The 15,995-nt window shown below is 44.9% G+C and overlaps 1 protein-coding gene across 2 annotated transcripts in view; it reads right to left on the bottom strand.

Moving 5' to 3' along the window:
• The window catches only part of NKAIN1 (sodium/potassium transporting ATPase interacting 1), a 54,307-nt gene extending 38,905 nt beyond the window's left edge, over nt 1–15,402 (bottom strand). The window contains exon 1 of one of the 2 annotated variants that reach the window (XM_040421900.1): nt 15,159–15,402. In XM_040421900.1, coding sequence (XP_040277834.1) covers nt 15,159–15,212 — 54 coding nt within the window. In that variant the 5' untranslated portion in view covers nt 15,213–15,402. The remainder of the gene's footprint in view (nt 1–15,158) is intronic. The other variant, XM_040421901.1, reaches the window with a different exon arrangement.
• Nucleotides 15,403–15,995: the final 593 nt, after the last annotated feature.

Genomic DNA, 15,995 nt, shown 5'->3' with positions numbered 1-15,995 from the left:
AAGGGTAAATGTAAAAACAAGGGCTCTAATCTAGGGCTTTCCCAGGTAATTAGACAGTAATGTCACGGGGTTCCGAAGGTGCACTCGGTCCCCATTGCCCCGCAGAACCTGTTGCTTAGCTTTTGGAATGAGGTTCTGTGTTTGACTCATTCCCAGGGCGGCTTTACTAGCTGAGTGGCTCCTGCTCTTAGTCTGCCTTGAGCGCCGAGCTGATCACTCGGTGCTCGACTGGTTGGTCTGTCGGTCATGTGACGCTGGCCACGTCACATGACCCTCACTCCCACTATAAATACAGGCAGCCTGCTGGCTACAGGTTGCCTGTTAATTTCTAGGTTCCTGGCTATTTGGTTGGACTACTGATATTTACCTGATCCTGTTCCCTGACGATCCTCTGCCTGCTCCTCCTGTACTGCGCATACATCCTGATATTGTGACCTCGGCTCCACCTGACTACTCTCTTTGGACTCCTCTTGTACTTCGCTACTCTCCTGGTATTTGACACCGGCATCTCCTGACCATTCTTTGCTTAATCCCGTTGTACTGCGTAGCTCTCTTGGTTCTCTGACCCGGTCCGTTCATGTTCCGTATTTTGTCTTGTCTGTCTTCCCTGCACATATCCTAAGTTAGGGCCTGCCGTCCAGTTGTCCCCTGTCATCAGGACTCGTGAGGCAAGTAGGCAGGGCCAGGGGTGAGGGTGGAGCGCAGTGGTCACTACCCCTTCCCCCTGTGTGTGTGTGGACGTGACCGTTACAGATTAACAGGCCCCAATAACCACTGTATCATGAATCCTCTTACTACCCTGACTGACCAAGTCTCTAATTTGACACAGAGGGTGCAGGAGCTAGGAGAGAAACTCCGTTCTTGTGAGTTAGGGCAAGGTTCTTCCACTCCTCTGTCCTCCAGTCCATATTTTGAACCCCAGATCAAGCTCCCAGAACCCTTTTCTGGAGACCGGAAGAGGTTTCTCTCCTTTAAGGAGAATTGCAAACTCTACTTCCGTTTGCGCCCCGTGTCCTCCGGTCCCGAGAGCCAACGCGTGGGGATTATCATTTCTCTACTACAGGGTGATCCCCAGGACTGGGCATTTTCGTTACCTCCTGGGGCCAGTTGTCTAACTTCTGTGGAGGTTTTTTTTTCAGGCCCTGGGTACCCTCTATGACGAACCAGACAGGGCCCTGGTAGCCGAGACAGCTCTTAGGGCACTGGTTCAGGGCCATCTCCCTGCGGAGGAGTATTGCACCCAATTCAGACGATGGTGTGTCCCCTCAGGATGGAATGAACCAGCCCTGAAGAGTCAGTTTAGGTCTGGTCTATCTGATAATTTAAAAGATCTATTGGTCAATTACCAAATTCCTGAGACCTTAGAGGAGATGATGACCCTAGTTGTCCCGACTTGACAGACGAGTTAGAGAGAGACGACAAGAACGACAGTTCTGTTCTCAGATGGTGGTCCAGCCAGAGGCCTTTTCCAGGGACAACACTGAGGTCTCCACCGAGGAACCCATGCAGGTTGGCATGACCCGGGGTAATCTTCGTCGCAGACGCGGAGAGTGCTTCTACTGTGGAGATCCTGGCCATTGGATCAACAAGTGTCCTAAGAGGGTTCTCTCTGACAAGTCTTCTAAGGCAAGACAACCTAAAGCCAGGTACATCCTGATTTTTCTAAAGGTAAGCTTTTGGTACCCATAACAATTTCTCTGGGGGTTAATAAGTATACAATCTAATCCGAATCAAGGAGAGAGACGAATGGAAGACAGCGTTCAATACTCCAGTAGGACACTTTGAATATCAGGTGATGCCTTATGGACTCAGCAATGCCCAGCTGTGTTCCAAAACTTAATGAACGAATTCTTAGGGAGTTCTTAGGTAGATTTATTATTGTCTATCTTGACGACATTTTGATATTCTCTCCTGATTTCGAATCTCATGTGTCCCATGTCAAACAAGTATTAGAGGTGTTGAGGGAGAACCAGCTATCCGCTAAGCAAGAGAAATGTGTCTTTGGTGTACAGGAGACACTGTTTCTAGGGCATGTTTTGACTCCTCACGCCTTTAAGATGGATCCTGGTAAGGTTTTAGCAATTAAGGAATGGGTAAGGCCTTCATCCTTAAAGGCTTTACAACGGTTTTTGGGTTTCGCTAATTACTACCGTAAATTTATCATGAATTTTTCTGTAATTGCTAAGCCATTGACCGACCTTACTAAGAAAGGGGCGGATTTGGAGAATTGGTCTACCAAGGCCATTTCTTCATTTGAAACATTAAAAAAGGCATTTAGTAGCGCTCCCATTCTGATCCAGCCTGCTCAGGAGAGACCCTTTATTGTGGAGGTGGATGCGTCCGAGGACGGCGCAGGAGCAGTCCTTTCACAAGGTCCTGCTAGCCTCACTAACCTGAGACCGTGTGCTTTCTCTCTAGGAAATTCTCTCCCACGGAGAGAAACTACGACATAGGGAATAGGGAGCTGTTGGCCATTAAATGGCATTTGAGGAGTGGAGACATTTTTTGGAGGGGGCAAGGCATCGAGTAACTGTTGTCACTGACCATAAAAACCTAATGTTTCTCGAGTCCGCTAAGAGGTTGAATCCTCGACAAGCCCGATGGGCTCTGTTTTTTACCCGTTTTGATTTCTCCATACGTTCAGGCCGGGAAGTAAAAATGTGAAGGCAGGCGCATTATCGCGGAGCTTCCATGCTTTTCAACCCACTGAGACGCCGCCTGAATCCATCCTACCAGCAAACATCTTCTTAGCGGCTCTAACCCAGGATATCTCGGCTCGCATTAAGGCTGAACAACATCTGGCACCGGCATCCACCCCAACAGATAAGTTGTTTGTTCCCGTACAATTTCGTCTCCAGCTGTTGGGTGAGTGTCACGATTCTGCCTTTTGTGGACATCCGGTATTGAGGGCACTAAGGATCTGGTTTCTAGATCTTATTGGTGGCCCACTCTGACCAGGGATGTCAAGTCCTACGTGTCAGCCTGTGAGGTTTGTGCCAGGTCTAAGACACCTAGGACTCGCCCTGCTGGTAACCTACGACCCCTACCCATTCCCAGTAGACCCTGGTCCCATATCTCGATGGACTTTATAACTGACCTACTGCTGGCGGAGGGTAAGACTGTGGTTTGGGTAGTGGTCGATAGGTTTAGCAAGATGGTTCATTTCATTCCCCTGTCTAAACTTCCGAATGCTAAAACCCTGGGATCTATTTTTGTGAAAGAGATTGTTCGCTTACATGGCATCCCGGAAAATATTGTTTCGGACAGGGGTGTGCAGTTTGTGTCCAAATTCTGGAGGGCCTTCTGTCAAAGATGCAAAATTTCGTTGTCTTTTTCTTCCGCCTACCATCCTGAGAGTAATGGGCAGACTGAACGCCTTAATCAGTCTGTGGAACAGTTCCTGAGGTTGTATGTTGCTGATGACCAGCAATTATGGGTCAAATTCCTTCCGTTGGCTGAATTTGCTCTGAATAACCGTGTCAATTCTTCTGCTGGGGTCTCCCCTTTCTTTTGTAACCATGGTTTTCATTCTGGGTCGTCCGTCTCCTCCTCTAACCCTGAAGCTGATAAACTCTCCTCCGAACTGTGAACAGTTTGGGCCCGGGTTCAATCGAACCTAGAAAAGGCTCAATATTCTCAAAAACTCAAGGCCGATAGGAGACGTTCAAGGGGGGTAAACTTTCAGGTTGGGGATAAAGTATGGTTGTCCTCCAAGAATCTATCTCTCAAGGTAACTTCTAAAAAATTTGCTCCTCGTTTTATTGGACCATATAAGATCACGGAAGTGATTAACCCGGTATCTTTTAGGTTGGAGCTGCCTGAGTCATTCCACATTCATAATGTGTTCCATAAATCTCTGCTTAAAAAATATTTTGAACCGGTAGTACCATCAAAAGCCTCGCCTCCGCCAGTTCTTGTTAATGATGCTGTCGAGTATGTGGTGTCTAAAATAGTGGATGTCAGGAAGGTGCGTAATTCCTTGCAGTACCTGATTCACTGGAAGGGGTATCGACCTGAAGAGAGATCTTGGGTACCTGCCAGGGAGGTTCATGCTCCTAGACTTGTTCGTAAATTTCATTTAGAACACCCTGAAAAGCCATCGCCTGAAGTCTTGGGTCCGGTGGCCCCTCGTAAAAGGGGGGGTACTGTCACGGGGTTCCGAAGGTGCACTCGGTCCCCCATTGCCCGCAGAACTGTTGCTTAGCTTTTGGAATGAGGTTCTGTGTTTGACCTCATTCCCAGGGCGGCTTTACTAGCTGAGTGGCTCCCTGCTCTTAGTCTGCCTTGAGCGCCGAGCTGATCACTCGGTGCTCGACTGGTTGGTCTGTCGGTCATGTGACGCTGGCCACGTCACATGACCCTCACTCCCCACTATAAATACAGGCAGCCTGCTGGCTACAGGTTGCCTGTTAATTTCTAGGTTCCTGGCTATTTGTTGGACTACTGAATATTTACCTGATCCTGTTCCCTGACGATCCTCTGCCTGCTCCTCCTGTACTGCGCATACATCCTGGTATTGTGACCTCGGCTCCCACCTGACTACTCTCTTTGGACTCCTCTTGTACTTCGCTACTCTCCTGGTATTTGACCCGGCTTCTCCTGACCATTCTTTGCTTAATCAGTTGTACTGCGTAGCTCTCTTGGTTCTGACCCGGTCCGTTCATGTTCCGTATTTTGTCTTGTCTGTCTTCCCTGCACATATCCTAAGTTAGGGACTGCCGTCCAGTTGTCCCCTGTCATCAGGACTCGTGAGGCAAGTAGGCAGGGCCAGGGGTGAGGGTGGAGCGCAGTGGTCACTACCCTTCCCCCTGTGTGTGTGTGGACGTGACCGTTACAAGTAAGCTTAACTTCTATTGTGGGAAAAATGCTTGAAGGATTCTTAAAGGGGTTATCCCATGACTAATGTAAAAAATGAAAATCAGACGTTATATAGTACATGACAACCTCTTTCTAACAAAGCTAGAACCAGCCCTGTACCTCACATGGATCCAGAGATCTCCCCATTCAGTGCTCTGCTAGATTTATATCAAGCCGACAGCTCAAGGGGAGTGTCCTTTCTGCTGCAGCTCAGGGGGCGTGTCTCAGATCTACCTATAACAGCTCAAGAGGCAGTTAAAGGATGAAACTGAGCACGTGCGGCCATCTCAGTGAGCAGGTCAAAGAAATAAAAAAACAAACAGCAGGTGGCGCTGTACAGATACATTTTATTGAACAACTCAGTGACTATGCAAAAATTTTAATTACATACAATTACAAAAGTATTCAAATCCAGGTGCTGGTTTGAAAACTGTAGAATATTTTTTGTGGGACAACCCCTTTAAGGGACTATATACTATACTAGATACATTTAAAAAGTGATACATTTAAACATAAAAATGTGGTAAATGTATTAATGCTTTTTATCTGGAGTGGGGCTGCAGGGGAAGCCGCCGCTTTGGGGCCAGAACTCAGAAGGGGCCCACCCAGGAGGAGACGAAAAGATTTTATTGTCAAGGTCCCCTCAACGGTATTATAAAATAACGATATATACATATATGGACATTTTATATATATATATATATATATATATACCGTATATATATATATGGACGGAGCAGCTGCTGGCCTGGTCTGAGAGAAAGATCTTGACTAGCCACAGCAGTGGGGGTTGCATGGGAGAAGAGGGTTGTGAAGAAGTTGCAGGGGGAGGGTGGTGCCCATTAAAAAAAAATTGCTATGGGGCCCAGTGCTTTTTATACATATTAGGGAACGCCATAATGGGTATAGTCTCTTCATCTAATTTTTCTTTGATTGGTATTGAAAAGGTTTTCAAACCTGTTTGGAGAGGTGACCACTCCAGGAAATTCCTGAACAGAGAATCCTTTTGGATTTTTGTTTTCAATGCAAGGGTTCTTGGACAGTTAAATTTGATTTATTGATATGGGATCTGCTTAGTACTGAATTATGTCACCGTGCTCTGATTTAGTCACAATTCCTGTCATCTATAGGGGTCTTGTTTTTTCAGAATTTTGTTTGCTGGGCTACTCGCAAGGTGGAGTCCTTGAGCATCTCATCAACACACCTGTATTTGAATGAGCTTCTGTATAGTAGGAAGGTATCTTATGAATAAGGAGACTTCTATACTGGTCTGTTGGATGCTTTATCGTATGGAGTTCAGAGATTTTATCTGGATCCCCTGTGCACTTTGAGGCTGTCCAGGAGAGGGGCAGTGACCTGGACTGCTTTGCTTATTTTCACATTGTTAAAAGTGAAATTAACCACTGTTATTTCCGGGGTCAGACATGAAATGGAGAAGGGATTTAAGAGAATGCAAAGGCCTAAGGTCACAGACAGACTGGGGATGTCAGTATTACATAGAATGAGAATTCCCAGAACGACTCAATCAGCCATCCCTGCACAATGAATATTTCATAAATCTTTTGCGTTAAGGGGGAAAGCCAAATGCTTTAAAAATGTAAGACTGTCAACATGAGTATGACGAAAAGCATTACTATAATATATTGCACTTAGATACTGATTATCTATCTTCAGGATAGGTCAACGATATCAGATCGGTGGTGGTCTGAAACACGGTACCCCAACCAATCAGCTGTTTCAAGCACCTGCCAGTGCTGGAATCTATAGAGTGGATGAGAGGTCACCTGCTGCCTGAGGCAGGAGAAGACACCAGTATTATAAATGCACTTAGTGGATCCCAATCTTATCTCGCACATTATAACAAGCCTAATTTTGGGAATAGAGATGAGCGAATTTCATGTTATGAAATTCATTCATGCTTCGTTTGGTGGTAAAATTAGAATTGCGTTATGGATGTTGGTTATGTATTAGAGAAGACACTAGTAGCTTGTGATGAGGCAGAACTTGGTTTACTTGTGTGGATTAAGTTCCAAACATACAAAACTATTTAACAAACTGTAAGAGCAGCCATCTTGGTATAAAGAGAGAAAGAGAGAGAGCGATAGAGAAACCAACAAGTTTTATAGATATACACAACTGGTAACCTTAATGTACAGCGCCATCTACTGGTCAAGTGATAATAATACACAATACTGTATATGTTACATGCTGTTGCATCCCCAACAATGGATTCCGTTACCACGGACCATAACGCAATTCTATGACGGAATGCATAACGGAATGCCTTTAGAGGCATTCAGTTATTCATTCCGTCATAATAGAAGTCGATGGCCTGCATAACGGAAACAGGACGGATCCGCTTTGCAGCCAATAGACTTCTATTATGACGGAATGAATAACTGAATGCCTCTAATGGCATTCCGCTATGCATTCCGTCATAGAATTGCATTATGGTCAGTGGTAACGGAATCCATAACGCATATCTGCTTTTACCACCAAACGAAGCGTGAACGAATTTCAAAATAGGAAATTCGCTCATCTATATTTGGGAATAAGGCATCAGAAACATGGCATCTCAAAGAGAAATAAAGCATTGGCCATGTTGAAATCTAAAATCTCCGATCCCTTTTTCCCCCAATGGCAGACGTCAAGGGTCTAACTCCATACATAATAACTTGTCAGACAATCCCAATAAGAAGCGAAATCCCTGTACTGGTAACACCACCAGTCGTCTTTACTAACAGGCCTGTTTTAGGAAATATTTGCATTTCCCATGAAACAATTCTGGAGCACCTTTGATAGAAAAGTAGGAATAAATTGAGAACTGGGCTTTACCATACCATGGACACTGTTCGCATTGATCTAACAGTGTCATGGTGTAGGGACATACCCCTTGAACAAAGGGAATTCTATTTAAAGTGGTTGCCCAAGTTGTTTAAAATATACCTCTCGCAAGTAAAATGTATAAAATAAAAAATAATCCTATGCTCACCAGTTTTTTTTCCAGGCCATTCTCAGCACCGCACCTCCGGTCTTTCTCTTCCTGTTGTTTGGATGCAAGACTGTAGCAGTGATGTTGAGGTGTACGAATGTGACTGCTGCAGACAGGGGAGTAGCTATAGTGGAAGCAGGGGCCTAAACTCAGAAGGGGCCCGCCCCTGAGAGAGTTATCTTGACTAGCCGCAGGAGTGAGGGTTGCACGGGAGGAGGGGGTTGCTAGGTAGGGGCCTCATTCAAAAATGTGCTGTGGGACCCAGTCAGGTCTAGTTACGCCACTGACTGCAGCAGTCTCATGCCATATACCTCAATGTCATTGCTGCAGTCTTGTATACTAAGAACGGGAGGAGGTGCAGGAGGTGGCATGGAAGAAACAGGTTTGTATAGGATATTTTCTATTTTTTACAATTTTTGCAAGATTTTAAAAAACTTGGACAATCCATTTTATTCAGTATTAGTCCCATCCATAGGTCTAAGTGTAAACTCACCTATGAACACTATTTTACAGCTAAGGGGGGAAGGGGGGGGGGGGGGGTTTCAGGACATAGATATTGATGACCATCAGTCAATATCAAATCACAGGGGGTCTGACACCCCAATGATCAGCTGTTTTGGGAACCACCGGAAACTACACAGTGTAAGGAGCCGGAAGCAGAACGCTTTGTACACTGTGTAGTGCTGGTGCCAGTAAACTGCAGCGCAGGTCACATTCAAGTGACTGAGAGCTGAGCTGAAATACACTAGCACTGGAAACCACACAGTGTACTGGGCCTTTTGCTTCCGCTCCATACACCAGGGCCGGTACAAGGCAGGGGCCGAAGGAGCGGGTGCCCTGGGCGCTACCATTTGCGGACAGGAGGGGGGCGCAGGTGAAGTGCCAGCCACGGCCCCCCCTACATCATGCTGTGCCCCCCCATGTGTCCCCCCAACTAAAATGACCCCCCCCCCCCCCAAGTGAGCCGCCGCCGCCGGGCACAGGGAGATGAGCGCTTCCATTGCGCTCATCTCCATTGTAAACTGTCTGTGCTAGCGGAGGTGCAGGGGAGGGAGAGGCGTGTCCCTTCCCTTTCCTCTGATAGGCTGCAGGCAGGCACCGAAGTGGAGGAGAGGCCCCGCCCCCTAATTACTCCTGTTTACCTTTCTAAAGCTAAAGGACCTTTGATGATGTCATCACAGGTCCTGTAAGGGAACTGCACAGTGTAAAGTGTAGTTCCCAGGTTAGAACAGTGCATCTGCCAGGACCTGTGATGACATCATCTTCAACATCACAGGTCCTGCAGAATCTAGCAAAGTAACTGCACCAAAAATGGTGTAGTTCCTAGGTTTCAAAGGTACATCTGCCAGGACCTGTGATGACATCATCACAGGTCCTTCAACCCCTAACAGCAAGTATTAAAAGTTCACAAGCAGCTCTGTATTGATCCATACAGACTGGAATGGAGAGGTAAGAGGAGGTCCTCCACTTTTCATCATTTACCCCCCCCCCCCCTCCATGCCCTGTTTTTACTCATTGCTCACTCATGTATACTACTTCAGACAGTTACCACTACCTCATGTATCTCACAGTGACTATAATGCATAACTGACCACATATTTCTATAAACACTGCATCTACAGTATTATACCTTCTATGTGTCACATCAATACACTGCTCTGTGTATATATATATATATATATATATATATATACACACACACATACATGCACACACACTGCATATATTACACAGTATTATACATGCAATATGTACAGATATATAGTATATACCGCAGTGCACTGATATGTGAGGTATGAGGTATAATAGATGCTGTGTGTACAGATATCAGTACACTTCTGTATATACTATATATGTGAGGTACGAGGTATAATAGATGCAGTGTGTACAGATATATAGTATATACAGCAGTGTACTGATATGTGAGGTACGAGGTGTAAATACACTGCTGTATTTACTATATACCTGTACACACTGCATCTATTATACCTCGTACCTCACATATTACACTACTGTATATACTGTATACACTGCATATATTATACCCCGTACCTCACATATCAGTACACTGCTGTATATACTATATACCTGTACACACTGCATCTATTATACCCTGTACCTCACATATCAGAACACTAGGGAATATACTATATACCTGTACACACTGCATCTATTATACCGCGTACCTCACATAACTGTACACTGCTGTATATAATATACATCTGCATCTATTATACCTCTTTTGTGTGCCAGGGCTGTTTTGTAATCCCATTCCGGCCCTGATGGCATAAATTATAAAACGCAGCAGCAAGAATAGTTCATGGAACAAAGGGAGGGGCTATAAAAGGGGAATGGGGGCCCAATTTAGATTCCTGCTATGGGGCCCAGTGATTTTTATGTACGCCCCTGGCTGCAGGCACTAGGCCGGCAGCCTATCAGAGGCCGGCGCAATGACGTCATCGTGCCGCCTGAGCCTTACATTACAGCGTGGGACACAGGAAGAGGCTGCATCGCATCGCTGACACTTAGGTAAGTATAAGTGTTTTTTTTTACAATAGTGTTACTGGCACATTGGGGGGGCTTATTACAAAACTGGCACATGATGATGGGGGGGACTTTATACTGGCACATGATGATGGGGGGGAACTTTATAGTGTCTGTGACTTTCAAAGTCCCACAGTCCTTTGTTCTATTGCTTTAAGTATATTCTTGTTTTGAAACAACATTGATTCTTTCTTAAAAACGGGGGGGGGGGGTGGGGGGGGGGGCGCAGTTTGCCATCTTCGCCCTGGGCACCAAATGGCCTTGTCCCAGCCCTGCCATACACTGTATAGTTTCTGGCACTGGCGGATCTGCGGGAGTATCGGATGTTAGACCCCCATTGATCTGATACTGACCAATAATGAGGATAGGTCATCAATAAGTCCTGCAAAACCCCTTTAGCATCTGTACATGAAATACACTTAAAATGCACCTATCATGTTGAATATGGTGTCTGAGCTGCAGGGAGCAGGTTATAGAGCAGGAGGAGCTGAGCAGATTGATATATAGTGCTATGGGAAAAGATTCAGTATACATTTTATGTTATTCAGTAAAGGGCTTGTCTCATCTCACTGGTACCAAGGAGAGATGAGACACAGTCCCGACCACCTGCTGGCCAGGAAACAGCGGAGTGCAGCGGGGACTATGTCTCATCTCATCTTAGTAACGTCAAGATAAGACAAGCCCTTTAAAATCTCTGATCATTCTATGATTAGGAATCCAGCGAGGGGTCCTATCAGTGATTGACAGCTATCTCTGTATAACTGTGCATGAATGAGATTGTGTCACTAAGTAACTATTACTAAATTGGACCGCCCACTGGACTCCTAATCAGAAAAAAATAGTGACTAAAATACAGGCTATACTGATCTTTTTCCCACAAAACTGTAAAGCAATATGCTCAGCTCCTTCTGCTCTATAACTTGCTGTCCCCTTAATGCTGAATAGCCCCAGTAATATGGTTTTCTTTATTGTGTGCTACTTTCATTAAACATCCAGTACAGTATTGTATTAGGTGCACATTAAATGATGCATTCTGAACTGAAATCAGTAAGGCACACCCCAACATATAAGTTGTGAATCACAGACACCTGTACATTATTATCTCAACTATGCATGTTAGGGCTCATGCACAAATGTATTTTGCAGTCCACAAAACTCAAATCTGCCAAAAATATGGATGACGTCCGTGTGCATTTTGCGGAACGGAAAGCTGGACTCTAAGGCCTCTTTCACACGGGCGTTCTGGATTTGCTCCGGATGCGTCGTGTGTGCGCACACAATTTCAGTCAGTTTTGACTGCGATTGCGTTGTGTTGTTCAGTTTTTATCGCGCGGGTCCAATGCGTTTTGCACGTGCGTGATAAAAAACTGAATGTGGTACCCAGACCCGAACTTCTTCACTGAAGTTCGGGTTTGGGTTCGGTGCTGTGTAGATGTAATTATTTTCCCTTATAACATGGTTATAAGGGAAAATAATAGCATTCTTAATACAGAATGCTTACTAAAATGTTGCTTGAGGGGTTAAAAAATAAAAACAATTAACTCACCCCATCCACTTGTTTGCGCAGCCGGTATCGTCTTCTTTCTTCTTCATTCAGGACCTGCAAAAGGACCTTTTATGATGTAATCACGCTCACCACGTGACGTCAGCGCAGGTCCTGCTGAATGAAGACAGAAGATCCTTCTATCTTCATTCAGCAGGACCTGCGTTGACGTCACCGCGCTCACCACGTAGTGAGCACGATTATGTCATCAAAGGTCCTTTTGCAGGTCCTGAAAGAAGACGATGCCGGCTGCGCGATCAAGTGGATGAGGTGAGTTAATTTTTTATTTATTTTTTAACCCCTCAAGGCACATTTTAGTAAGCATTCTGTATTCAGAATGCTATTATTTTCCCTTATAACCATGTTATAAGGGGAAATAATACAGTAAATTTACTTTAATGGGGTCCGGGGTTGCTCATCCCTATCATCTCCTAGCAACCATGTGTTAAAATCGCACCGCATCTGCACTTGCTTGGGGATGCCTGCGATTTTCACGCAGCCCCATTCATTTCTATGGTGCCTCCGTTGCGTGAAAAACGCAGATTATAGAACATGCTGCGATTTTCACGCAACGCACAAGTGATCCATGAAAATCACCGCTCATCTGCACAGCCCCATTTATGGGCCCGGATTCAGTGCGGGGGCAATGCGTTCACCTCACGCATTGCACCCGCGTGGAAAACTCGCCCGTGTGAAAGGGGCCTAATAGAATTGCTAATAGTCCTATCTATAATCTAATATTCCTATCCTAGTCCATAATGTGGACAATAATAGGACATGTTCAATCTTTTTGCGGAACTGACATACAGTAACGGAATGCACACGGAGTAACTGTTTTTGCGGACCCATTGAAATGAATGGTTCTGCACATTGTCCTAAAAAAAAAAAATACGGAACGGATGCGGAAAGAAAATACATTCCTGTGCATGAGCTCCATTCACACGTCGGATCCGCAACACACCCGCCCGGCACCCCTATAGAAATGCCTATTCTTGTCCGCAAGCTGCGGACAAGAATAGGACATGTTCTATCTTTTGCGGAGCTGCGGACCTGAAGATCGGGGCCGCGCTCCGCAAATGCGGATGCGGACAGCACACTGTGTGCTGTCCGCATCCATTCCGTCCCCATAGAAAATGAATGGGTCCGCACCCGTTCCGCAAAATTGCGGAACGGATGCGGACCCATTTGCGGACCCAGTAGCTCTGCGCCCTTTCCCCTGCTCACCACAGCGCCGTCCATTTCATAGCGGTTGTGCTTGGCATTGAAGTGAATGGGGCTGAGCTGCGCCTAGGCCATGTGACCAATTAATGTCACATGACCTAGGGAAAGCTGCGAGAAGACTGCAGCAATACCGTGAGCACTGCTGCATTCTCAAACAGCTAATCAGTGGGTGTCCCAGGTGTCGGACCCCACCGATCAGATACTGATGACCTATCCAGAAGATCTTGGAAAACCCCTTTAATTCACATGCAAAATCTACTGCTACCACCATTAAAAATAACTAGTTACATACAAGGCCTATAAGGTCTAAAGCCACCTATACACATTTCATTTATGTCATTATGTTGCATACCTGGGGTCCAGTGGTTACTCACCCCTCCAAGCTCCAGTGTAGTCCTGGTTGTAACAGGAGGATTAACACTGATGGTTTTGCTTCCTGTTTCATCCCTGCAATGGTCCTATAGATGAGTGTAGGGAAGATATAGTGACAACTGTGCACCTGTAACTCTACAGTTGCACAGTTCTCTGTATATTTGGGCAGAGCAATTCAAGAGCACTGTGGACAGTGGACACTTTACAGAGTCGGCCCAAAAATTCCATTATCAGGGATAGCTACTGAGCTGTGCAGTTGTGCTACCACACATCTTAGAGGGAATGGTATCTGCCACATATCGGTCCTCCCTAGAAGCCACCACTCTATGTTGGGACACATTTATTCAACACATATTGTATGTATCAATTTGGTTGAATCAACCTGACCCCACCGACATGTTGTCCCATACATGATGGTGGCATCTCCAAAATACTGATGTGGTTGTGTGGCCTTCAAATGTTAGCTGAAGCCCTGCAAAATTTATTCATTTATATGGCTCGGAAGAATAGGCATGGTCCATAAAATACTACTTTTGCTAGAATTAAACTGAAAATAGATGAGAAAAAAAGAAATCTGCTAAAGCATTTGACTGCCATCGTCACTGATTTTGAGGGAAGAGCTGGGTTTTATCTTACAACATGGGAAAGACCTTTTTTTAACATTGTTCACATTTGAAAAAAACATCCACGTGTAAATGGTTGACCCAAACAATTGCCTGACCAAGATTTCCATCTGACTAGGCATTGTTGTAACTAAGAGAAGCTGATGGAGCATGTGCCCTGAGTGTCAGGGGGGCGCCAACAAGCCAGGTGAAGAAAAGCCTTGGAACAAACTCAGATACTAATAAATTGAACAAGGCAGGTGCATGACATTGATAATAAAGTTCTAGACTGTATGCATCCCATTTCTGTAGGATGAAATAATCTGTCCTTATTATCAGGTAACAAAACTGCAAATCTCCCATGATTCAGATTTCCAACCTGGAGATGTATTTTTATATAGGTTGTAATAGCTGCAATAATACACTCCACATGAAAAACATATAAAAGTCTATATAGACAAGTTAGTGCACAGTCTACTCTATAACAAATGGCACTGCATAAAACTCCAAACTTAGCATAGGATATTAGATGGCGTCTGCCAAGAGTCATTATTGTGATATCATAAATATTGTAATTGATATACACAGATTAAATCTTTTTTATTGGTTAAATATGCACATTTCATTGTGTAAAATAACCATTTCTGTGATGAATCTGTGCCTAGTCAGTGGACACATTATAGCATATATACAGTAATAGAAATAGCATACAGTCTGAAGACAAGTATTTTACACGTGACAATGGGATTCATGTACATTCAGAACATAAGTATTTATTGAATGTGTCTAAAATCATCTAAATATTAATAAAAGTCTAGGCGTCTATAATGCAAATGCAAATGATGACAGGGAGACTTTGCCTTACAGGATGAATATAGAGTGCTTGCAATCTTACAATGGGAATATGGATATGATCGGATGATGTGGAGTCATTTGGGTAGCATAATTATTATAAATTAAGGAATAATGTGTTCATTTTGTGAATGTTTCCCAGAATCCCATCAAACCGGTTATTGTTTTAACTCACCAGCTGCAGGCAGCAGATTCCAACCAAGGTACATCTCCCAGTACATTTGCCCATAGTGGACAGCTTGCGATCCCACAAACAGCAGGCTTTGGTGTAGACAATCCTGATCCGATAGCGTAATCCTACAAATGTCAGCTCCTCAGCCTAGGATATTCGTCATTTTCCCTGTAACGAAAAGGCCTGATGGCTTACAGGACCATGTTTAGCAATGCCACCCTACAAATCTACATGCCATATAGGAGAGGAGGAGCAATCAACCTTATGTCCTCTTTGTGTTGGTCTATTGTGTGTTTTGTGTATAAGAGGGGGGAGGATAGGAGTGGCAGTCAGTGAGGACAAGCCACACACCCACCCACCCTATAAGGATTCACCCTCCCCTGCTCTTGGATAGTAGGGAGCATGCTATTCACTCCTTCCTGGCCAGTCCCTGGGTGTGGAGAGAGGAGGAGGAGGAGGAGGTAGACGACAGCCAGAGAGGGGGGTGCAGACCAGAAAACACCATTTGCCACCCCCCTTTTTAATACCCACAAGAGAACGAGTGCCAGCTGCAATAGCTCTTTTGTTACATTGCAGAAGAAAAGCAGATCCATTCAGTGCATTGAGTGCAGCATTATACAGAACATGAGTATTGGTCCTTACCCTCTCCCAAATTCACATCAGCATCGCATTGGATGAGCTGATCTCTCAGCATATGATCTTATCCATGAATTGCTTTGTTCTATACAATGGCAATGGCTCAGTAACCCCCGACCTTTTTTTCACAAGGCTTTTCTGTCATCTATTAAGGTCGGTTTAGTCTATTATTCTCCCTTCCTCTGTTTTATATCAGAAAGAAGG

The sequence above is a fragment of the Bufo bufo genome, chromosome 3, assembly GCF_905171765.1.
Source record: "Bufo bufo chromosome 3, aBufBuf1.1, whole genome shotgun sequence".
Classification (NCBI taxonomy): Eukaryota; Metazoa; Chordata; class Amphibia; order Anura; family Bufonidae; genus Bufo; species Bufo bufo.
This window is presented reverse-complemented; position numbering and strand designations above follow the sequence as displayed.